This window comes from Mauremys mutica, chromosome 2 (genome assembly GCF_020497125.1).
Source record: "Mauremys mutica isolate MM-2020 ecotype Southern chromosome 2, ASM2049712v1, whole genome shotgun sequence".
In the NCBI taxonomy this organism is placed as follows: Eukaryota; Metazoa; Chordata; order Testudines; family Geoemydidae; genus Mauremys; species Mauremys mutica.
In genome coordinates, this window is record NC_059073.1 from 152,215,545 (window position 1) to 152,240,893 (window position 25,349).

Below are 25,349 nucleotides of genomic sequence, written 5' to 3' on the forward strand. Positions count from 1 at the left end.
AATACCACTCTTATCTTTGTCTTCTGACTTTTTTATTTCAAAGATACCTCAATATCCCCAGGAGAAATGCAGTAAGGGACCAGTTAAGAAAGGTTTATAGGCCTGTGTCTATTTTTCAGCACCTAAGGATCCCCAATAGTTGATCGGACTTCTAGATCCTGTAGTCCTGGTTCCAGAAAATTCTCATGAACTGCAATTGATGGGTTTCCCCCTCCCCCCCAAGAAAGCTCTGAAAGACAAAGTCCTATGAGGGGGAGATTGTAATAGTATTGAGCAGCTATTCCCATAAGTACCAGGAATAGCTACTTAAACAATATTATCACAACTGATTAAAAAATGTGAATTGTGCCCACTATGTAAGTGCCAAGTAATTATTTTATTTTACCTTTTACATTTGTCAGTACTAGAACAAATTATATTAGACTATAGGCAAGTAACCATCAAACATTGACCATTCTTCCTGGATTCTCCTTAAATCAGGCAAATGTCACCTCAAAAAACTTGCCCAAACATCTCTGATGCCATTGTGGATTGAGTAATTGAGATGTCTTGGTGGGTAAAGCTAACAAGAAGCACAATATTTGTTTTCATTTTATTTTTCGAGGGATGGTTCTCTTTTCAATTAGGTTGCTTTTGAATATTAGCATTTCAAGATTCATAATAAATTGAAAATTCTGCCAAACAAACATACAACCTTCCTCCCACAACAACAAATGAGATCTGGATCAAAGAGAAAGCTTACAGTAGGAATGATTTGTTGTTAGGTTGTCTATTACATGGCATTAATAGTGTTCAAACAGTGCTTTGGATATTACTTTTTTTTTTAAAAAAAAAGCTAAAATAAATATAGCTGAAGAAACAGCAGGAAAGGATAATTTTACACACATAAAAGCACTTTTGTGGATGACTAGAGGCCCAGAGGTTTGTTAATGAGATTTATAGCCATTATACTGAAAGACAGTGTGGATCCTGCCCCTGTTGTTAGTGACTTGGCTATGATACCATCTAATGGCTGTTTGCTGGTCTTTGTGAAATGAAATGGTGATCTCAGGTCATTGTTCTTATCATAGCTGACAACTTTTCTGGCAGGCATACCAAGGGTTGACTGGGCATAAAGGCTCTGATCCAAGTCCAAACTAGAAATCAATGGAGACACATCCACTAACTCCAGGTATAGAAAAATATTTGTGGTGAAAAACAAAACACATCAGAACTCAGGTAGTTTCAGGCCTCAGAAAGTGAAGCTTAACCCAACTGAGCCAAAAGTGTTACACACCTGGGCTGAGTTTCAGTCAAACATCACTGTTCTCTCCTCACTCACACAACCTTGCCCCTCTCCCAAAAATATCTGGGATCCCATCCTGGGCTTTTGAAGCTTTCTGGGTGGGATGTAGCAGGTGGTTGTATTCCCATCCCTCACCTTGGCCTTGTCAGTGTCTTTGGGGGCCAGCTGAGATTCTTCATTAGTCTTTAGACTTGAGATCTTCAGTGGTATCAAGATTGCCCCGACCTCCCCCCTTTTTCCATGAACAGTGCAAATACCTCCTCAATCTGCTATTCTCCTGCATACTCACAACATACACTAAGAACTGGGTAGGTTGCCAATATGTGCTCTTGACAGCTGTGGTGTAGAAAACCATTTTGCCTCTCTTTGTGCCTGCAGCCTGAGACATTCCTGAACTCCTTGCAGCGTAACTAGAGAATCACTGGTTTGGGGAGGGGTTTTTGGCTACGTACTTCTGTGGGGTGTAGGCTGAGTTTCAGGCAAACTCAGCTGAGATTGACAGTTTATATAGCTCTGTGATTAGACGCACTAACTTTGATTTGCAAGTGTCATAAATAAACAGATCAGGGTTAAGGTCTCTTTTCCCTGGAAAGGGTTAACAAGCTCAGTAACCTGAGAAACACCTGACCAGAGGACCAATCAGAGACGAGATAATTTCAAATCTCTGTGGAGGGAAGCCTTTGTCTGCGTTCTTTGTGAGAGCTCTCTTTGGATCTAAGAGAGGTCAGTCATGTCTCCAAGTTCTCCTGGAGTAGTTTCTACTATTTAATAGTGAGTATTAATTAGAAAGGCGAATTAGTCTTATAATTTGATTTCTACACTTGCAATTGTGTGTTTGCTAAAGGAAATTCTTTATTCTTGTTTGCTGTTACTTTGCTTTTACTGAGAAAGAAAGGAGGGGGGATTCTCTCCAGAGATTGATAAATTTAGACCCTGTATGGTTCTATCTTGGATTACAGAGACAAGTTACTTTCTTTTTATTCTTTAATAAATTCTTTTCTTTTCTATTAAGGACTTGTTTGGTCTTTCCTTGGGTGGATTCTCAGGGAAAGAGAAGGGGGAGGTATCCCTCTGTAGTTAGATCCCGGTATCTCTCCTAGGAAAAGGGAGGGGGGAGGAAGCAGGGGGAATGGTTTATTTCTCCTGGGTGTAAGAACTCCATGGATTTGGGGCTCTTGGAATCCCCTAGGATTTTGGGGAAGGACTGTGTCTCAATCCACATATCTGATTGAGTGGTGGCAGCTTACTAGATCTAAACTAGGATTTTAGTTTAGAGGGAAACCAAGTCAGGTCCCCACATTGGAACCCAACAGTTCCAAGTGGGGGTGAGACCTATGACAGCAAGGTCCACCAACATTTAATCTAATAGATCTCACACCAGTTTACAAGTTTGAGCCAGGTTAGGGTTGAGGGATGTTGATAGGGTGCTATGGTGAAGCCTGCACTCTCACTGGCCATACTACACAGGACTTGTCCTGTGGCTAAATCATACCAATTCACGGCTATACTTGGCTAAATGTGACCAAATGAAGAAATAGCCAAAAACTGACCTAGTGCTGATTGAGAACAGAAAGGGATTGATCTGCTGTATCTCTGGTAGTTCCCCATAATCACCTGCCCTTTACAAAAGTCAGCACCTATCTCTGATTACATGAACCAAGTCTTATACAAAAGCATTTCTTGCTAAATCTGTATGTTTAGCCACTTTATAGAACAGGCATGTGCTGAATTTCTGCACTGCCACTCTCCCAACAAGACCCAGGCATTCACCTTCCCTCGCCCACACTGCTACTGTTATAAAGAAAACAGGAAAACAGATTGCTCTGAAATCAGCATGTTTCTTCTGTCAGTCCCTGTTCTCCATGGCCCTGGGAGACTGCCCATTTGTGACAAATGCTTCTGCAGTGTAACTAGTTTCTGCATAAACTTGTCTGTCCTGCTTGTCCCATGTTTCATGTTGGCTCTGGAGGACAACAGAAGGTCTCCAAAGTGTAAGGGAATAGGCTGAACAGACTGCTAATCCCGGTTGATTTCAATATAGTGGTGCAGTGAATACATGCAGGACTGTATACAGGCAGAACTGAATATAACAATTTACCAAAAGAAAGGTGTCACAGCAAATCCATTACAGTGGAACATTATAATCTAAAGACAGGCCAGATCTCTCCCTGAATGGTCATTCTGGTCTTTTTCACAAGCAGTCCTTATTATCCAATATTAATTCACATTTTTCTTTACAAAGAAGCATTTTTTGAGAAAAAACAGAAGTTTTGTTTTCATAAGTTTGTTTTCATACTCTGTTGATGCTTTTTTTTTCCTGTCTTGTCAGAAATGTACATTATTTGTGTTCATTGTTTTTACTTTAGAAATATATTCTCAAGGTATCACCATTAAGCGCTTCCACATGCTATGAAGGTACTATTATGGGCGCATGATGGCAGCGTGGTTACATAGTACATCTTCAGGGATCTGATTCTGATAGAGTTGAAGATCGCTTCCGATTTCAAATTAATCTGAATGACCCTAGCTTTACTACTGTTATACTTCTGGAACTGATAAAATGTCAGGTCACTGAAAATAAACGGATGTAGCCTGAACAATCTGAAATGAGTAATGTATAGTTTCTTTGACTCCATATAAGTCCCATGCACTTCACAACCAGGCACAATATTTTATCAAGTAATGTTTTGTTCTTAATGAATCTGAGTGCTTTTCGGCTCACTAAGAATATATCTACTAGGGAAAGAGGGAGGAAATTCAGTCTCTTGTGTTCCTTTGCTTTATGGTTGTTAAACTTGTGGCAGAGCAATGCTGCAACAATGATTTTTGTGATATTCCCCATAAATATTTTGGGAAAACTCAGACAACAGAGTTAAAGCTAAGTGGAGGCACAGTAAATAAAACCCTGTTGGTTGATGTCAGGTTTCTCTTTTCTTTTAGCAATAACTTTCCACGTGGAGCTCAAATCTCATTAACTAATAATAAGATTTGTGATTGTACCTCCCGTACACCACTTACAAAATTTACTCCTTAATCTAAATCAGTGAGATACCACTAAGAAATAGCTGAACCTAGTCTGACTTGACATTTCTTGTTATTTGCCTCATTATTTTGTTTTCCTGCTGAAAAACAGATCTCAGCATGTTACATCAAAAGGGAAAAAATAGTGGAAAAGTATCTGCACAATCTTTTACTACTTAGTGCATGCATACTACAAAGCCATACAGGTAATGTACCAAATGGGGATGCTGACCCAACTAATTTTTTACACTTGGGGATTCTCTGTTAATCATGGAAGCCAGACTGTGTCCTCACATCCACGCCTCCTGAGAGGGAGGGAGAAGGCAGGCAGTGCGTAATTACACAGTACCCCCTCAAGTAGGAAAGCAAATAATGCATGTACCACAGTACAGATATGAATAATTGCTGGTGTGTTGCTAACTCACAAGAGAGCAAAGCTTTGTTCCTAATCTAGTAGCACTGATGGAATCCCTTGAGAGAGGTTCTCTTTGCAAAACTTTGCAAAGCTGAATAAGTTGACACCAAATGTACTGTGCAGTTAAAAACCAACAAAGAGGTGGCTCTCCTGCATCCCCAAGCAGGGAGCCCTCCAACTTCTCTCAATACTGTGAATGTCTCCTGTCCTGCCTTTAGGTGGGCTATGAATTCACTCAGTTAAGAGTGACTGAACCACTGCCTTGGTGAAGTCTTCTGTAGGTTTCTATCATATATAGTCAAAGCTGCCTATGTTGGCACTTCCTTTTTTTAATTAAAAGTTTTATAGGTTTGGTCTAACCTATCTGCATATGTAAAGAGCAATATATGAAAAAAATTGATAAGCCAAAGGAAAAACAGCGAGAGAGCTGCAAGACGGTGATCCAGCGCAACTAGAGTCCAGCACCTTCCCGGTTCAGTTGAGCATCAGGGGAGTGATAAAGTGAACCAGGCCAATATGGATCTGCTGAACTGAACTCCTAACATTGCAAATTAGTTTCAGCAGACATATTGTAGTATCATGATATATGACCAACTCAAAAGAGCTCTGAGACCCTATTCTTAATGCAGAGAGAGGAGCTTGACTTCACTAAAATGTATTAACACTAGGATCCCCGCCTCTCCAGCATTCTCCTGGACCCAGAACTATGCAGGGGAACCCTCCACCAGTCTAGGAGCAATGCCTCAGCCATGCATTCCTGTGGAAAAATTGCAGAGAGAAGCCACTCTGAGACTACAACTGGTAGGGTCACAAGCAGCCAGAACAGGGACCTTTAGACATTATTCAGAGAACTTTCAACAGTTTTAAGTGAACTTTATCTGCCCTGTGCTGATTGGCTGTTTGCTCCAACCCTCTTCCTTACCCTCCCCAATGGTCTCTCTACACCTGAGCTTCACTCCACTCCTTCCCCTCTTCTCCCCTGGCCGCTCCCTCACCCTTTTCTTCCCTTCCCTTTTCTTTTCATTTATCTGGTCTCCTTCCTAAGTTAACTTTCCTCCCCACACCAAAAAATAATTTCACTAACATGGTATTTGTCACCATCTCATAGTTCACTCTGCGTGTTATACTCCGTCCCCCACTCTGGATCTGGATGGTATATATAGATTGTAAATTCCTCAGGGCAGGGACCATCTACTACTCTGTGTTTGTGCAGTGCCTAGGTTAGCTATATTGGCCCTTAGGCTGCTGTCATTTTCATGCTTTTTAATACTTAAGTACTATCGTAATAAACACAAAAGCCAAAACTTGTTTTGGTTTTGTTGAAAGGTCAATAATAATAATAATAATGCAGAAAAGCTAAAGTTTAATGTTATAGACATTTGTCTTCCTCTTCAGTCAAGCAGTAATGCCTCAAGGTAAGCCTCATTGTCCTGATTACTGGCCTACTTCTGTTGAAGTCAATGTCCAAACTCCCATTGCTTTCAAGGGAAGCCATTTGTTAGAGTGGAATTAATGCATTCAGAAGCCCTTTTATGAAAGTTATATTAATTATGATTTTTGGCCTCAGTTCCAAGCCACCTTTTTATGTGAGAGCAAAATTTGCATAGGCATACACAAGTGGGTGTAATTATGAATGAATATTGTAGTTTGATTCATGGTTGTCTGGTTTTTCAAATGAAAAAGAACATTAAAAGCCCTGGTGTGTACAATTGGAGCTTTAGAAGTCCGGCCTTAAAATTTTAGTAAGAACACCCTCTGGTGGCTAATATGTTAATACCTGAAAGCTTTATGTGTTTTGCTCTAGAAATTGCATAACTTATTGGTAGGATTGAATTTTATCAAAAATCCCAGAGCACTAACGGTAAATTTAGTAAGAGTCATACATGTGCTGGAACAGCTGCCTGATTTTAATAAGGAATGTCCTCCTCATCTCACCCTGGAGGCAACAACCATTATACTCAGCATTCTCCGTTACTGGGACCACAACCCTAATCCCAGCCTGAACATGATGGTAGGGAACAGCTGGAGTCACTCTTATATCCTGTGGGGTTGGGCCCAGGTCTTTGCTCCAGACATTGAATCTAACAGGTGTGTGGGCTCAGGTTTGATCTGCCTCCCTGTCATGACAAAGAGAGGCCAGGCCAAACCTGAGTGGTGGTATGACCTGGTGCACCAGGTCATAATGCCCAGAGTGGAAAGCTAGGCTGAGCACCATGGGACAGGGGCCAAAAAGCATATGTTGCTATGAGGTGAGTCACGGACAGAGAAAAATGTCATGGAGAAATAGAAAAAAATAAATCACACTATCTGACTTTTTTTCCCCACTGTAACAAATCTGCTGTCCTATTTACTGGATATGGTACTCCACAGGTATTTAAAGTGACAGGGTCAAATCTTACTGCAGTTATATTTTTTCATTAGCCATCACTGTGAAATGGATGGATAAACTCTATCCAGTTTTCCAAACAAAACAAAATTTAGCTGTTGCAACATTATGTTAACTATTCTTCCAGGTGTTGGCAGAAGTAAACAGCTCCAGGTTCCATTTTCTAAAGTGTCTGAACACTAATCCCGACCTTAGTCTTCCTTTGGCCATTGAGAGTGGCTGATGTCTTTTAGATGTCATACATGTGCTGGAACTGCTCCCCAGCTCCCACTCATGGTTAGCTGCCCTGTATTGGAGAAGTTCAAGGATTCTAGTTGGTCAGTGCTGTGGGGCTGGTAAGAGGCGCAACTAAGTAACTCAGCTGGGGATGATTTCTATTTTAATTGCTAGGTAGGGAGGCCCACCCCAGAATCACTTGGGTAGGTTACTGCTTTTTCTGAGGTTTCAGACCAAGCTGCTTATCACTGCTGCTGCTCCATGCTGTCCATCCCTCGAAGGTGCCACCACCACTCTGAGCCATCTGTCACCATAGAACAACTGCTGCTGCCACTTGGCACCATCCACCACCTTGCAGCTACTGCCACTGCTGCCCTATACCATCTGTTGCCACCAACCTGCCGCTACTGCCTTGAAGTTTCCACCAGTCTGCACACTCCACAATATAGCAGGCATGGCTCAGCTCTTAGAGAGAGATCATTGATATCAAGGACCTTGACAGAGCCCTTACCACTAGACAGGGTCTCCCAGTAGCAGAAAACAGTCTTTTTCTTTTTCCTCTCCCTCTCCCTCTCTTCCTCTGCTTTGTCCAGGTTCCCTGACCTAATAGTGCCTGACAGCAGTGTCAGTTAGGGTAAGCCCAGGCATATTTAATATCAGTGTTTTGGCCTTGCATTTCCCAAGAATGTTAATTCCATTTTGTTGTCCCTCATATTCAAAATATAACTGAATTTTAACCACAATGTGCCAAACCATCACAAAACTGAAATGTAAAATGAGGCCTAGCCCTTTCTGTCTACTCTCTTTGCTCTCCAACAGATGTCAGCTCTCCAACTCCCTTGTCAGTGGAGTCCCAGCTCTTAAGCACCTCTGGGACACTCCCATTTTCACTAACAGACGATTGTAGTGACCTCTTTTCAGTCTAAGTCTTCAGGCCACAGGGCTTACATTAATTAAAACATCTTCAATAGACTATGTAGTAATGCTCATAAACATGCACTAACTACAAATTAAAAAGAGTCAATATTTATAGTGTGATACAGCATGGCCAGAGGGCTAGAAGGGAGTCTTATTCCCTGTAAGGGGAAGAAAGTTTGCTATAGATTATCTAGAGCACCTGACGCCAATTAGAGCACCTGAAGCCAATTAGAGCACCTGCAGTCAGTCACATGATAAAAACCCATGCTTCAATCAGACAGTGTGGGAGTAGGAGCAGAAAGGATGGGTGTTGGAGCAGAGAACAGTTTGGAGGAGTTGGAGTAGAAAGATTTGGTGTTGAAGCAGAGAACAGTTTGGAGAAGTGCTGTGGTGGGCTAAGAAGTCCTAGGTAAGGGGCACCTGGCTTGTGCAGAGGGAGGGCAGGAAGCCCCCCACAAGCTGAAGGGCAGGAGAGGGAAGTAGCCCAGGGGAAGGAACCGTCAGTTCAAGTGGTTCACCACTATCCTCAGGGCCCCTGGGCTGGGACCTGGAGTAGAGGGCGGGCCCAGGTCCCTGCCTCTCCACTCCCCCCCTCTAGGACACTAGTGGGGCAATTAATATTCCAATTTAGGGGCAAGAAATGGTGCCCTGAACCCCCCACAAAGAAGAGAGTGCGAGACCCGTCATAATAGTGCCAGCAATTTGCCACAATAGACAGATTTTTAAAACATACAATTAAGCTCTCCAGGGTTCGTAAACCCATATTTGGGGGCTCTGGGAATTTAACTGTACCATGTTTAACTTGTCACATGATATGTCTTTTTCTAACCCGATCTTGCTGTGAGCACATCATCTTTACAAAGGCTGGTTTAGTTTGATTCAGGATGCTTTTTCCTGATCAAGTGTATTGTGTTAACTCCCAAAAAATATTGTTTAACACTTTCTCTCAGGTATCTTCCATTTGAAAGTACCCGAGTCCTCACTTGTTGGTTCAGCCATTGGAAGAATCAGAGCTGTGGATCCTGACTTTGGGAAAAATGCAGAAATTGAATACAACATTGTCCCAGGAGATGGAGGGAATTTATTTGACATCACTACAGATGAGAACACCCAGGAAGGGGTCATCAAACTGAAAAAGGTATTCATTTACTACAAATCTAGTGGCTGAAATTTGAAAATGAGTCATACAACTGAACATGATATGTGTCATATAGGGTGAAATCTTAGTACCATTGAAATCCATGGCAAAGATCTCATGGACATCAGTGGAGCCAGAACTTCACCTATTGTGTCACACACAATCAACAATGACCTATGGCACATCAGTTTTATTTATGTACTAATTATTAGAGCTGGTCAGGAACCAACATTTCCATACTTCAGGATATTTGGACATTTTAAAAAATGTTCTAATTCAGAACAAAAAGCCAAAATTTCCCACACTATGAAATTTTGGAAAATATGTAATTCCAGGTCAATCATAACATTTTACTAAGATTTTGACATTGTTTTATTTTATTAATTTATTCAAGATGAGTTTTATAGCCTCTTCCCAGTAAGGTTTCTACCCCTGCCTATGCCACATGTTTCTCCAAGTAGATCTTCCACCTACCTGGTGCGGAGAGGTTCCTTCCAGGTACTTCAACCATGGCGGTTTGCTCCCTGCTGGTCTGTCTTCCGTTATAATCTTTTGTTGACCTTTAATCAAAGGACAAGGTCACCTGCAGTTTATCACCCAATACCTGATTCAAGCTTTCATTTCCATACCTCATCATTTCCAGGACAGCCTTTTTTTTCCTTCTTCATTTGCAAAAGTTTGGATATAATCTTTTGTCATTTTTAACTGATGAATTATTGGAAAAATTACGTCTCTCACTTTAGGAAAATTCTGATTACCCATTTGCCTGAGCAGATACCTCAAAAACAGCTACATTTTGAACTTGTAAAAACACAGTGAGGGACACCAGATGCCAAGTTTGAACCAATAATGAGTATAAATGATTGATTGGAAAAACAAATTTGAGCAGGCATAGTAGGCTTTAGATAAGATTAAATTCTCCCTGGCCCTGGGTTTTCTCTTAAGCCTCTATTATGCTGTGTGTGAGGGGAGGGAGAGAGGTTTGCACAACGGTGTAGCTTCAGCAATGCAGCTGCCCCACAGTGTATACACACTGCACTTGTGCAAAAAAATTTGAAGAAGGGATAGGCTGCACTATTTGAAAAATTTTCCCGCACTGGAGCAACACATGCGTACAAGGGTTTGCACTGATGCAACTACACTAGTGCAAAAAAAAAAAGACCAGTGTAGATAACGTCTTAAGTGGCTTCCATGTAGACGTGGTCAACATATTTTCTGTTGCAATGATTTTCTGATGAAAAATGTCCCCTTTTCACAAAACTAATTTTTAATGTGAGAGAATTTCAGTTTGACCAAACAATTCATTTTTCTGTTTTGTTTTGGTTTTTTGCGGGGGGAGGTCAAGAAGGATGGCTCCCTGACTGCCCTTCTGTATGGCTATTGTGAATTTCACTTTTGCAGTGAAATTGACAAAATCTTTCCTGGAAGACTGCAAAGGCAAAGAGCCAGGCCACTAGCCCCCTCACATTCCCCCTGCCCTGGAACAGAGAAGCCTGCCATGTCTCTACCATCACTTCTGAAAGTCATAGGAGCCCAAGCTCTTACTAGGGGTTGGCATCCAGCTCCACAGCAGGGAGCCTGAAAGCCCTGAGAACCCTAGCTCTAGCTAAAGCTCTCAGGGTTGTTAGAGCCTAGAGGCTAGGGTTCTGGGGTAGCACTGAAATTAACAAGAATGTCAATTTCATTCAGCCATTCTCAGGTTCCCAGGGAGCAGATTTCATTTCAGAAACACCATCTGTTGGTATTTCCAAAACAGAATTGTGTGTTGGGGGGATTTCTGGTTCACAGGATTTTTTTAAAAAAACAGATTAATTCTAATATGAAACAAAGACAAATTTCAAAAACAAAAAAAATTTCCCACAGACCCCACTTTTTGGCTTGTGAGGAAGAGGTTAATATCTCACTGAGCCACTCATAAAAACTCATGGACACAGGTTAATCCTCAGTCTGATTATTTTGGGGTCTTAACACTATTTTTGCTGTATTTACTTATTTTAGCTTTTTCATTGTCAACCTTTACCTGTTATCTTCTGAATGCATTTACAACAATAAAAACATCCCCACTGTAATATATTGGCCAATCAACCTTACCTAATGCAAGCAACAGAACTCGGGCACTGAATAGGAAAAAAATAAACAAACTAAAAAAACCACCCATAATCCCCTCTCAATCTTTGCCACCAGAAAAAGCCTGCAGTTAGAGCGAGGCTTTGAAGGTCAAGAATTCTTGCTTTGTAGTATGAAGTAATTCAAAAGAAATAATTCCAGATTGCAGGGCCCTCCACTGAAGGATGCCTTTACATAGGCCTTGATCCTGCATTTTGCCCTTTGAATGATTTTGCTCGAGTAACATTCCCATTGATTTATCCCTTCCGACTTCAATGGCTTGGGTGCTTAAAGATTCACAAGCTTAAAGTTGTGCACCGATTTAGGTGCTTTACTGGAGGGAGTCATAAATAAAAGCAACATGATTTTCAGAGGTGCAGAAAACCTCCTGCTCCCTTAGTTGTCTGTTATAATAAGTGCACACATATGGTGTGACCAGGCAGTGAGATACACCCTCTATTTAGGTTCAGGAATGAGTATTTTAATGGGAATATTGTCCCAGTAAAAGGGTGCTAATATATTCCATGTTGAAGTTTGGCTTCGCATTGTTCCTATAAAATACAGCAATTAGGCTCTTCAGCTGCATTTTTTATGCAGACTCCTACCTGCTGATAGTGGGCGAGGGGAGAGAAAGAGGAAGCAGCTGCAGCAGATGTTACTGAGCATGCTCAATACAAGCCAAGCAACAAACCTGCATTGCCTCTCTCTAGGATACTAGTAGTTACTGTATTGTTTTATTCACAATGAAATCCCTGGCAAACACACTAGCCTTTCATACTTGTTAGTCTTTACACTAAGGAACATATTTTTAAAAGGACCATCACATAGCCTCTAAAATTATTCATGAACTTTATTTATTTATGTGTTTTAAATCAAGACACTTATTTAGTGGACTTCCATGGAATACCTACATGCTTAAAATTAAGCATAATTTCAACTGTTTTGCTGGATTCTGATCTAGGTCATGATTTTCAGAGGTGCTGAGCATTCACAACTCCCTTAGAGATCTGCTACAATGTGGGTTACGCTCACTACACATATAGTCAATGGTACTACTCACACGGGCCTAGTTGTTGTGAAGTTCAACATAAAAACTGTTCAAAGTACATTCTTAGAATCAACAGGACTACTTAAAATGCTTAAAGTTAGGCATATGCTTAAGTACTTTGCTAAATTTGGACCTATTAATGTGAAGGTTCATCTTTAAGACTCCATTAACTATTTGACTAAAAATCACAATTTTCTCAGTACCACCATTTAACCAAACAGTTATTGTCTGCTTGCAAAGCCAGTTTGCTTTCCCCTCTCTGCTTCCGGTATCACAGACTATTAACATCTCTGGACCACAGCTGTAGCTCAGCGCTGAGCTGTATCAAAACAAAGTCAAGCTACTTGTAAAGCTTGCTTTTATTTGCCATGAAAAGTTCCCAATGGTAGAACCTCTTATTCACCACATAAAGCTTTTTCTTTTGAATGGTTCAATTTCTATATGAAAACGAAACCTGTCATGCTGAACATGTCTTTGCCCTGGTCTACACTAAGCTCGGGGGTCGAACTAGGGTACGCGAATTCAGCTACGTGAATAACGTAGCTGAATTCGAACTACCCTAGTTCGACTTACTTACCGTCCAGACGCCGCGGAAGCGAACTCCGCGGCTCCAGGGTCGACTCCGGCAACTCCTCCTGCCGCGGTGGAGTACCGGAGTTCGAACTAGCGCTTCCGGGGTTCGAACTATCGCGTCTAGATCAGACGCGATAGTTCGAACTCCGAGCAGTCGAACTCGCCGCGTCGACCGTCCCGGTAAGTGTAAACGTACCCTTTGTAAATTTGTTTGGATAAAAAGCTATATTTGCTGGCAGAAATGACATGCCAGGTTTTTCTCTTCTGTATTCCAAGTGAATTGACAAGGAGAGGGAGTTTTGTGCTTCTCTGGCACTAGATGGATTTTGTAAGCCAGTGCTTTTCATGTGGAATAGGTGCACATCTTAAATTTCAGAATGGAGTTGCTGACCATTTAGTTTCAAGGTAAGATCTGGTGTATAAGCTTAGTTATTGCAATGATCACTCTGTAAACAAGAAACAGATTGTTACATTCTGCAAGTCAGAGGCTCCTACTGGCATTTAGCACCACTGTGTGGTTGGTATAGGAATAGCTCCAAGGAAAATGAAAGCATGAAGGTAAAAAGTGTGTGTAGGGGGAGAATTCCTTATGGCTTAAAAACAACATCCTAATCAATCTGTTTTTCAAACGATTCACAAACATTAGTAGTTAGACATATAATTACTCATTTTTATGCACATAAATGTATCTTTGTTTCATAGACAGTGACTATCATTTTATAGAGAAATAAGGTGGGCAAGCTAATGTGTTTTATTGGACCAACTGCTGTTGGTGAGAGAGACAAGCTTTCGAACTTATACAGAGATCTTCTTCAGGTCTGGGAAATGTATTGAGGGCAAGTATACACTACAAAATTAAGGCGACCTAAGTAACATCGTTGTACATCCACCGCAGTGACTGAATCGGTTTTACACGTACACACTACGCTCCTTGTGTCGGCCAAAAGATACGGAGGATTTTTCTGAGGCAGGTTTTATGGAATGTCATACTTTCTCCTTCCCCAGCATTGTGCATGATAAAATAATGTTCAAAGTACATTAAAGCTCTGATAAATCTTGAGTTTGGTTTTGGTTTTTTATGTCGATGATTTGGAGAACACTGTCAGTTTGTGAATTTCATGATGTTAAAATAGGGTTCCGCCAATGACTAGGTCATTCATATTACAGAAATCAACAAGCCTCTCTCTTTTTTTCATTCATGATACTCCGCCCATATCTTTCCATTGCTCTGTCTTTGTTTGTGTTATCCTTACCGACCTTGTCATTCAGGCCTCCCATGACAATAGTTAGGTCATGGTATGGTAGTGTCTCTAACTGTGCCTGTAATGTAAGGTAGAATTTGTCCTTTACTTCTCCATCACTGCCATTTGTCGGAGCATAGCACTGAATCAGTGTGATATTATGTTTTCCTTTCATTCTGGCTCTCATAAGTCTTCTGCTGATGGACTTTTAGTCGAGTAGGGAATGCTCCACTCCTTTCTTCAAAATATTGGCAACACCCTCATGGTGTTGTCCATCATCCCGTCCAGAATACAGCAAAGTTTCTCCCAAGGCTGTTAATCTTCCTGATCTCATCCATCTGCTCTCGCTGACACCCAGTATATGTAAGCTGTAGTGTCTCATCTCTGCTGTGACCTGAGCTAGCTTCCCTGTTTCGTACATTGTTCGTACATTACAAAAAACAAGTTTGTTTTTTGTCTTGGTGTTGAGCACTTCAGTCTTCATGCCAGTGGCTTCCTTTCGGCTTTCACCATTGGTAGTCATATGAGTCATTGACTCCTGAAGGCCATCACACACAGTAATGGTGGATTTCTCCATTGCTGTTCCCGTAACATATTTTGTTTTTTATGGGACAGGGTTGTTAGCCCTGTGCCTAACCCCCAACCTGGAGGACCAAGGTGTCTTTTTTTTTCTAGCCCTTCCCCCACAGAACAATCCAGCATGGTTGAACCTACCAGGAGCAAAAAGCCCCCACCAACACAGACTCTGGGGATTGTTAGAGCATGCAAGCTGTCCTGCCATGACAAGGCACGGACACCAGAGGGCAGATTCAAGATGAAATGGTCCATAAAACACATCTCCAGTCCTGGGAGGAAAGGAAGGGAGGAGGGAAAAAAGCAGTTGGGGCATGGGGGTGGTGTTGATGGCGTATCAATTGTTGTAATAAGCATCAATTCAGTGTCTCTATTCAGTCCATGATATTTAGTGTCTAGCAGTTATGAATTTAATCTCTCAGGCTCATCTTTTGAAGATGTTGTGCAGTATGTGGATTGAGAGATCAGATACAATGATGACTGAAGCATTTGTCCACCGGTGAGAGGATATTTTTTTCTATCTGAGCTTTCAAGAGTGTAGTGACTGTTTGGTTTCACCAACATAGTTGTTACTGGGGCATTTAGTGCACTGGATGAGGTACATCACATGTAATAGGCATGTGTAGGACCCATGCTTCTTGAAAGGTGTGGGAGTGCTGATCATCATAGCACTGGAGATATGTCTGCAGATTTTGCATCTGTTATTCTAGCAGGGTCTAGTGTTGATTTGAGTGAGTGTGTCCTTGTCTTTAGCAAACTTGCTTCTAATACCACCACCATGCCCCAGCTGCTCCCCCTCCTTCCTTTCCCTCCTATGACTGGAGGGATACTAATGAGCCACTTCACCTACAATGGACTCTTGAAATATGTGTTAACTATTTCTGCTAAACAATCTGTTCCACCTTGTATTTAGCCGTGACACCCTGAGTACATTTCCCAGAGATGAAAAAGCATTCTGGATAAGCTCCCAAGCTTGCCTCTCTCATCAACAGAAGTTGACCCAATAAAAAAATATTATCTCACCCACCTTGTCTCTCTAATATCCTGGGACCAACAGAGATACAACACCACTACATATACTTTTTTTTCTTTTTTTTAGATTTATATGGCTTATTTCATCCCAAAGGGCTTCACAAACTACAGCAGAAACAAACAAGTTCAGTAATAGAAAGAGCCAATGCCTGTGGGTAGCAGGTAACTACTGCACAGAATACTGTACCCCAGTGTGGGAAGAGAAAATATTTCCCCATGATATCAAGACATCACCCTCATCTTACCAGAACGGAACTGTTAAGGTTCCTCCCCCACTCTGAACTTTAGGGTACAGATGTGGGGACCTGCATGGACACTTTTAAGCTTAATTACAAGCTTAGATCCGGTAACACTGCCACCATCCAGAAATTTCAGTGTCTGGATCACTTTCTGTCCCCCCCCCCCAAAACCTTCCCCTCCCTGGGCAGCCTTGAGAGGCTTTTTCACCAAGTTCCTGGTGAACACCGATCCAACCCCTTAGATCTTAACACAAGGAGAATTTAACCATTCCCCCTCCCTTCCCCCACCAATTCCTGGTGAGTCCAGATCCAGTCCCCTTGGATCTTAACACAAGGAAAAGATCAATCAGGTTCTTAAAAAGAAAGCTTTTAATTAAAGAAAGAAAGGTAAAAATTATCTCTGTAAAATCAGGATGGAAAATACTTTACAAGGTAATCAAATTTATATAGTCCAGAGGAACCCCCCTCTAGCCTTAGGTTCAAAGTTACAGCAAACGGAGGTAAAGTCCTCTCAGCAAAAAAAGGAACATTTACAAGTTGAGAAAACAAAAATAAGACTAACACACCTTGCCTGGCTATTACTTACAAGTTTGAAACATGAGAGACTGATTCAGAAAGATTTGGAGAGCCTGGATTGATATCTGGTCCCTCTTAGTCCCAAGAATGAACAACCCCCAAACAAAGAGCACAAACAAAAGACTTTCCTCCACCAAGATTTGAAAGTATCTTGTCCCCTTAATGGTCCTCTGGTCAGGTGTCAGCCAAGTTTACTGAGCTTCTTAACCCTTTACAGGTAAAAGAGACATTAACCCTTAACTATCTGTTTATGACAGGAACACACCAAGTAGCAAGAACCAAGCACAGTAAACTGTATGACACTGAGTTTATTTAGCTCAGTGGTTTGAGCATTGGCCAGAATTGTGAGTTTAATCCTTGAGGGGGCTGTTTAGGGATCTGGGGCAAAAATCTGTCTGGGGATTGGTCCTGCTTTGAGCAGGGGGTTGGACTAGATGACCTCCTGAGGTCCCTTCCAACGCTGATATTCTATGATGAATATTGAGTCAGACCTATGGAATTTGCATCTGAGCTCCCAGGGTATCTCAACCTTCTTCCAGTAAGCCATAACATACCACTGAGCATATGAAACCAGACCATATATGAAAAATGGATGCTTACAAAGTGATTATAAAACAACCAGAAATTTTGAACTACCAAATCAGACATTATTTCACCAGCACAGCTCATATGGTCACTGTAAGGCGATTTGGGGAATACAGTACTTCCAGGGCCATCTCTAACTTTTTTGCCGCCCCAAGCAAAAAGGAAGAGCGCCACTCCGCCCTACCGCCCCCGTGAGTGCCGCGCTGCCCGAAGCCCCGCCCCCGAGTGTCACGCCGCCTGAAGCTCCGCCCCCGAGTGTCACGCTGCCTGAAACCCCACCCCTGAGCATTATGCCGCCCGAGCGCTGCGCTGCGCCGCGCCAAGCCCCCGCCCCCCCGAGCGCCGTCCTTCTCTAAGCCCCCGCCCCCCCTACAAGTGCTGTGCCAAGCCCCTGCTCCCCCTACGAGTTCTGCGCTGCTCTAAGCCCTCGCCCCCCTACGAGCGATGCGCCAAGCCCTTGCCCCCCTCCGAGTGACACCCAAGCCCCCGCCTCCACTCCTCCTGGCGCCGCACCAAGCCCCCGCCCCCCAGTGCCATGCCAAGCCGCTGTCCCCCTGAGCGCCCTCCTGAAGTCCCGCCCCCCCCGAGCATCCCGCCTCGCCCAAGCGCCGCCCCGCCCAAAGTCCCACCCCACCCCCCGAGCGCCAGGCTGCAGAAACAAAAAAAAACCCTCCAGCACTGCCCTGAGGAACCAAAACAAAAAACAAAAAAAACCCTCCAAGTGCCGCCCTGCCCCAAGGTGCCGCCCCAAGCACGTGCTTGGTCAGCTGGTGCCTGGAGCCAGCCCTGAGTACTTCCCTGCACTTCAAAGGTGTATTTCCCTTTTTAAAAATTCTCTCAGTAACAAGAAAGCAAAAGTTTCATTAGCCAATAACGTTAATGACAGGACACTTGTACATGCCACAGGATATATTACAAGAGCACTAAAACCTATAAACTAAGGTGACCCAAGCGAATGTCAAGGGTTTTTGCAAACACCGATACCCAGCATAGCACAGACAGTCATTTGTCAGAGAGGATGTTCCATGTGTGTGAAGTATGGGGAGACTTCACATTTTAACAAGGAGGAGTAGACATACCAAGCCTTTGGCATAGGTAGATACCCACAATAAAGCAAAGAATGCTATCAGAAAGATGATGATGGTCATCAGAAAAGTACAAAGCTAATGAAGTGATTGAAAACAGCAGTGAAGCTCTTGAGTCCCTGAAGGCCAGATCAGCCAGTGTTGCCAGGTTTTTTTGGTTGGTTGGTTGAGGCTTTTTTTTTGGTAGCAGTTCAAGAACTGTAACACTAAAGGAGTTTGTATCGGCTAGTAACGTTTTTGGAGCTCCCTATAGATGAGTGGGAAATTTATCCTTTGCTTAGACATCTATCAACACCAGTTCACTTTAAACATTCTAGCTGTTATTGTGTACTGTCTGCATACATTTTGCTTGTAATTCATTATTACAAGGCTGATTAACTCCATTCTTAGCACACTGCCTGCAAAATCAAGCATTGATGTGCCACATTGTCACGAGATCTTACCTTATAGTCATGGGAATTCAGCCATTTCCTCACTTGCTCTCACTGGAAAGTTGGATTAGATCTCCATATTAACTAGGCCACACCTTTCTGGAATAATGATAGTCCAAAAATACCAAAGTACAAAATCAACCCCCCTTTTCCCATTCTTTGCCTGGACCACAGGCTTTCTCCTGAGCATCTATGTTCACCTTGGTGAACTGAGTGAAGCAGAGCTTCTGTCCCATTCCAGCCCCTAAAAGGAAGCTGGCACCTAGTCCAGATATCAAACTGTTTCTTCTGCTCAAGGACACTTCCTTCACCTCTGTCTACAGTCCTTGACATTTTCTGGAGTCCTAAGAAAAAGATCAAAACCACAAAACTGCAATGTAAACAGTAAGCCCTAACCCCTTCTTTTTCCTGGCTTCCCGTGAGTCGCTGAAAGCATCCCTGTCTCCAGGCTGCTTTACCCTGGTCATGTGGCTTTAGATCCTTCTCAGGCTGCCACCGTAGACCAAGAACTCCTCCTGCTGCTTCTTCTCTCCTTGTTGTGAGGGAATGGAGCTCATATGTACATCTTGTTCCTTCTCATCAATCCTGGAGGTAACTGCTAACATTTCCTAGCTGTCCCTTGGACCAGAGCTCCTAGCATATGGATGTGGCAGCTTGAGGGAAGCTCGTACTGCCTGTGTCATGCTGTACTTGTTCTGTGGATAAATATTGGTGGTCATGAGGCTGCCTGTCCAGCACTTTTTGTGAGCTCTTCTTTTTCTTATTGTGAGAATGAGATGGATACATACAGTTATTTTCCCACCTATGTCATCCTTATCAGGATAACTCATTAAGCCACTTTTAATCTATGGCATGTTTTGCAACTTTAGAATTTTAGACAACCTTCTTTTTGGGGAGGAAAAATCTCTATTGCATTTTACTTACACAATTTACATTAGAGTATTATTTCTCAGTATCCCTTCACTTCCATATGGGGTAAGGGAAGCGGTAATATTTCAAAATACCTTTACTTTCAAACCAGAGGGGTTGATGTGCTTTCCTGTTCATACTAAATAAACCAATTCCTAGTACCTCCTATGAGGCTAAATAATGTGGTTTGTCATTATGTGTTATTTCATTTTACTATTTACAAAGTGACATTGCGATACACAGCTCTGCATACACTGATAATGTTTTACTAGGCATCTGTATACAGTAGCTAATAGCCAAAACAGAGAAAAGACAGACAGGGCCTGCCAAGGGAGCCAAACTCCTCTGTTATGGGACTGACAGGACATCATTACAAAATGCTCCCATAATAGCTCTACAGCTACATAGTTGAAAAAATAGCCACACTGGTGCTAGCAGAACTGTCATTCCCTTATGGGAAAAATCTTATGAAACGTAACAAAATGATTGTCTTTCTTTATGGCAGATTTTTTGTAACTGTCTATTTAAATTTAATAGAAGTCTATAGTACAGATAAGACTTTTCAATAGGTTTAAAAAAAACTGTAGAAAGGAGCTCATTACATATTCAACTCTATAGGTTTTTAGCAGAACTGTCATAGACCCTTGCTTTTTAATAGAACCTCATTTTTTGTGTCTATTAACTTCTTTCATTAATTTTAAAGCATTTTAATCATTACATTAGAAATAGAGATTTGACTGGGGAATCTTTTAGGTAAAGCTAGCTGAGGAACCGAATATTTATTGAGTACAAATTCTGCTGTGCTCAGAATCCTTGAACGTCAAAGTTACTAGTTTACTAGCACTAAGAACTTTACGTGCATAATAGGGTTTAGTTACATAGATCAGACACCAGGTGGCAGCGCAGATATGAATTTTTTTTGCCAGCTAGACTATGTTAACATACTACAGTTAACTGTCAGGAGTAGGGCACTATATAGCTTCTTGTGTGATGTGAGAAGGATCCACAAAAACAATACCAAAGACTACATTCCAGACCTTGTAAAACTTGAAAAGTTTATAGAAATCTAGGCTGGGAGCTAGGCAGCTCCAGGATATTCAACCATCAAATTTTCTGACAGATGCCCAATACTCCAACTGGATGCCAGGATTTGAGGTGTATAGAAAGACCTGCACGAATTATCTGCATGGTTGAGGTCTGCAAGCAATCTCATTTACATACAGCTACAGATTGTAAAGCAAATATTTCCAATGCCCATTCTGGAGTTGAATGAAATGAAATGAAATGGGTAGGCAAGCAGCTAGATGAAGAGGAATGAGGACAGGGAACAGCTAATGATGCTTAAGAGCTTCCACACTTTATTGCAGTTGTCTCTTTCTTATCCAAAATGATATTTATTGGGAGGGGGACCCTAAAATTTGAGTCAGTTGGCATCTACAGACATACTTTGGCCTATATAAATCCCATTTACATTCATTTGGCAGACAGTCTTGAAAATACAGTATTTCCATTATTAGATAGTGGAAGATGTCATCTTTTGGGCCATTTGTATTTTGTCTGAAATAGTGCACTCAACACTATTCTATTTATTAGTACTATAAAATGTATTATTTTGACTTTCAATTCAGTACAGTTTATGCTTCTGGGCAGTCCATATTACAGACTCACTATGCCAGGGAGAGAAGGTGAATCAGATATCCAGTCAGACAGGGCCATCTGTAACACAAGTAACTTCTTTGGGTCCCAATATCATTCCTACCTAGTGCTAGGTGAAATTTTTTGTCCAAAACTTTTTTTTTCAGTGAAAAATGCAGCTTCAGCCACACAAACATTTTGCCAATTTTTTGGTTCAAAACTATTTTATTTTGAAATTTCCTTTATATATATTTTAAAAAAATTAGAAACATTAAAAAAAATCTCAAAATCAAAACTAAATGTTTCATTTGGGTTTGAGTGAAACATTTCATTCAACCTGGAATATGGGGTTGTTGAGGTGGCACTGGAGGGGAAGGCAACTTAGGGTATGACTACACTGAGTCTCAGACCCTTGTCCTACTGCTTCAGGCTTGCACTACCGTGCTAGAATATCTGTGTAGACATTTGGGACTGCAGCTCAGGCTCTGAAGCTCAGGGAGGGGAGATTGGCTTCAGCATCTGTGGCCTTAGCCACAATCTCTACATGGCTTTTTTTTAGCACCATAGCACAAGCCCATATCTGTAGACCCGTGCGCAGAAACATGTGGCTACAGGTTTTGAAACACCATGTAATCATAACCTTGGAGGCTATCTACTTCCTTTTCCCCCCGCCCCCCGCTGCTCCTGGGGTCCCACAAATCATAAGTCTGTGCCTAAAGTAAAACCTCTGAATATGTATTTTAGGCACATGCTTTACAATTGATCCCTATCAGCTCAGTTCTGCAGTCCTTAACCAGAAGAAATTCACACTGACTCAATAGCGTTTTTTTTTCCTGAATGAAGACCGCCCAGTTTGATATTAGCAGCACATCATAGTCAAAGTTTTCAAGCTTGATTATTTACATGACATATATAGACTTAGATGCTTAACATTAAGTCCCCAGCTTTGAAAAGCTTGGCCATATAGTCTGTTAAAAATATAGCACCTTTCACAAGGATTTAAAACCATTATACAGTGTGTTTAGCTGGTATAAATCAGCATAACTCCATTAACTTTAATGGAACTACTCCTATTTATGCCAGCCCAGCCTCTGGCCAATTACAGGCTTGTTGTGACAAGGGCAGAAATGGCAGAGTTTAAACCCATGCTAGAAATGAAAACTGATTGGGAGACAATGTTGCAATGGTTATGATGATGGAAATGAAATAAACATCAAACTATTCTTGCTGCAATCCTACAGTTGTAACCTAGTGTTTTTCTTCAGATACCATATCCTTTTACACTGAAATGTTCTAACTTGGCTATTATAACTAAAAGCCACTAGATGTCAGTATTATCTAAACATCAGGAAAAGGCTGTTTCAGTAAAATGGTAGAAGCCTGAGAGCCAAATGCTGTATTGATAATAAAGTTTTTGTATCTTTCTGACTAGATATGAGTACAATAATGTACAGAATCAGGGGGTAGCCGTGTTAGTCTGTATCCACAAAAACAACAAGGAGTCCGGTGGCACCTTAAAGATTAAAATATTTATTTAGGCACAGGCTTTTGTGGATGCATCTGAAGAAGTGAGGTTTTTTTTACCCAAGGAACCTTATGCCCAAATAAATCAGTTAGTCTTTAAGGTGCCACTGGACTCCTTGTTGTTAATGTACAGAATATCATTGCAATAATGCACAGAAGAGATATCCCTGGTCACTTTACTAAAACCAAGAACACTAGATTATTTTATAATGAAAGAAATTCAAATCAAAGTAGTCCCATTTTAGTATGTATGTCTGTCAGGCAACTACAGCTTGCTGTACCCAAACTGCCATGTTGCATTCAATCCACTATAGGTTAGAGCTGTTGCCAATTTGCAAAATAAAAATCTGGATTAGGACTACATCCCCTATTCAAATTCTTTAGGTTTGTTGGGTGTTCCTGGCTTTTTCTTCATAATAAAAAGAAGAATTCAGGTCTAAGTTCAGATTCTAAACCAAACCCTAAGGTTTGCTTTGAACCCATCTCTACACAGCAGGATTTTGGGTTGGACCCATTTCCATCATGAGTGTTCTTTACTTGAGTGGGATACAGAAGATTCTGGTTCAATTCCCAGCTCTACCCCAACCCTTTCTGTGTGAACTTGGGCTTGGTTGGGAGCCACCATAATGCTAATAATAAATATTATAATCCAACTATTTGGAGGGATCTCAAATCTACTGAGAGCATTTGGGAACTAAGCCTGCCAATCTCTGATACATCAATAGCAGGTTAAACTGTACAGTCTGCAGAGACTTTTACAAAGCAATTTTGCCAGATCTGATGATGTTTTTTGTCTGTCCTTACCACAGCCGTTAGACTTTGAAACAAAAAAGGCATATACCTTTAAAGTAGAGGCCTCCAATGTTCATCTTGATCATCGATTCCACTCTGTGGGTCCATTCAAAGATACAGCCACTGTGAAGATCAATGTGTTGGATGTGGATGAACCTCCAGTTTTCAGCAAGCCTATGTACACCATGGAGGTCTATGAGGATACTCCTGTGGGGACCATTATAGGTGCTGTAACTGCACAGGACCTTGATGTTGGCAGCAGTTCTGTTAGGTAAGGAAACATTTTCCTTCTTACATACCTTTCATACAAATCAAACTCAGAAAAGTTCAAAAAGAGAATTATATAAAGTTTGCAGAGGATAGGTCCATCAATGATTATTAGCTAGATGGTCCACAACACAGCCCCATGCTCTGGGTTTCCATAAGCTTCTGTCTGCAAGAGGCTGGGAGTGGATGACAAGGGATGGATCACTCGGCAATTGTACTGTTCTGTTCATAGCATCTGGCACTAGCTACTGTCAGAAGGCAGGATCCTGGGCTAGATGGAACATTGGTCTGACCCAGTATGACCGTTCTTATGTTCTTTTTTCTAAATTCAGTCTGAGATTGAGATTGAATGGATCAGGATAATATATGAATATATGATATATGAACCATTTCATGTGAAAATCTAAATCCCAGGTAATTGTTGCTGAAACTAATTATCAAAAAAGTACATGCCGCATTGGGTGACATATATGATATGAGTTGGTCTATATATAGTAGATACTGGAGAACAGGAGTCCATATCACAAAAAGCACCATACCAGTTGGCATTAACTAACACCCTTGACCTCAGCAGTGGTTCTGGGTACTGAATAGGTATGGAGACTTGTGTCATACCAAGATGGAGTCCATGAAAAACTGTTTAGAAGTACATTGGGGGCAAATGTGGAAAGGCAGGGTGGGGGAATTGGCAATGCTTTGGACATACTACACCTATATTATGCATAAATGGAGGGATATCAGTGCTACACCTTTCCCAAGCAATAGTCTTTTTGTCATGCTTTATATTAAGGTTCCATTCATAAATAGTTTATAAAGAGTAATAAATGATTAATCAATTGTTATAGATTGTTAGTGTCAGAGGTAAATAGGCTGCATATAACAATCCATCGTTAACACCTTCTAATGATGTGCTCACAACCATTTATTATGCATGGTATTCATGTCTATAACATGAATAATTTATTAACCCTTTATTTAAAAAATGGAACTTCACTATAAAGTGTGACAAGTCTCACTCTTTCTAAAACTGCCTCAGACTTCCAGAAAAAAAAGCCTGATGCTAATGATAAATATACTTTATGTAAACAGAATTAATGGTTCTGATTTAGAAAAGGCACATTAATGATTGAATGAAATTTGATTCTCCTAAAATACCACATGTAGTTAATATGTGGGTAAAAATAATTTACTCTACTCTAGTCTTGACACTTGGAGATTACATTTAACATGTGAAAATAAATTGTTAATCTTGTAATTGTCCTTAGTAACCATTGCCCAGTAGATCTCCAAAACTACAACACAATTCAACAAAAATGCCAGTCTTTTCAGAGGCGCCTAGGACAAGAATGCAAAT

The 25,349-nt window shown here is 41.3% G+C and overlaps 1 protein-coding gene across 3 annotated transcripts in view; it reads left to right on the forward strand.

Moving 5' to 3' along the window:
• Nucleotides 1-25,349, forward strand: part of CDH12 (cadherin 12) — a 914,698-nt gene that overhangs the window by 852,244 nt on the left and 37,105 nt on the right. For all 3 annotated transcript variants that reach the window (XM_045005599.1, XM_045005600.1, XM_045005601.1), the window contains 2 exons: nt 9,192-9,379; nt 23,746-23,999. In XM_045005599.1, the coding sequence (XP_044861534.1) occupies nt 9,192-9,379; nt 23,746-23,999 (442 nt within the window). The remainder of the gene's footprint in view (nt 1-9,191; nt 9,380-23,745; nt 24,000-25,349) is intronic.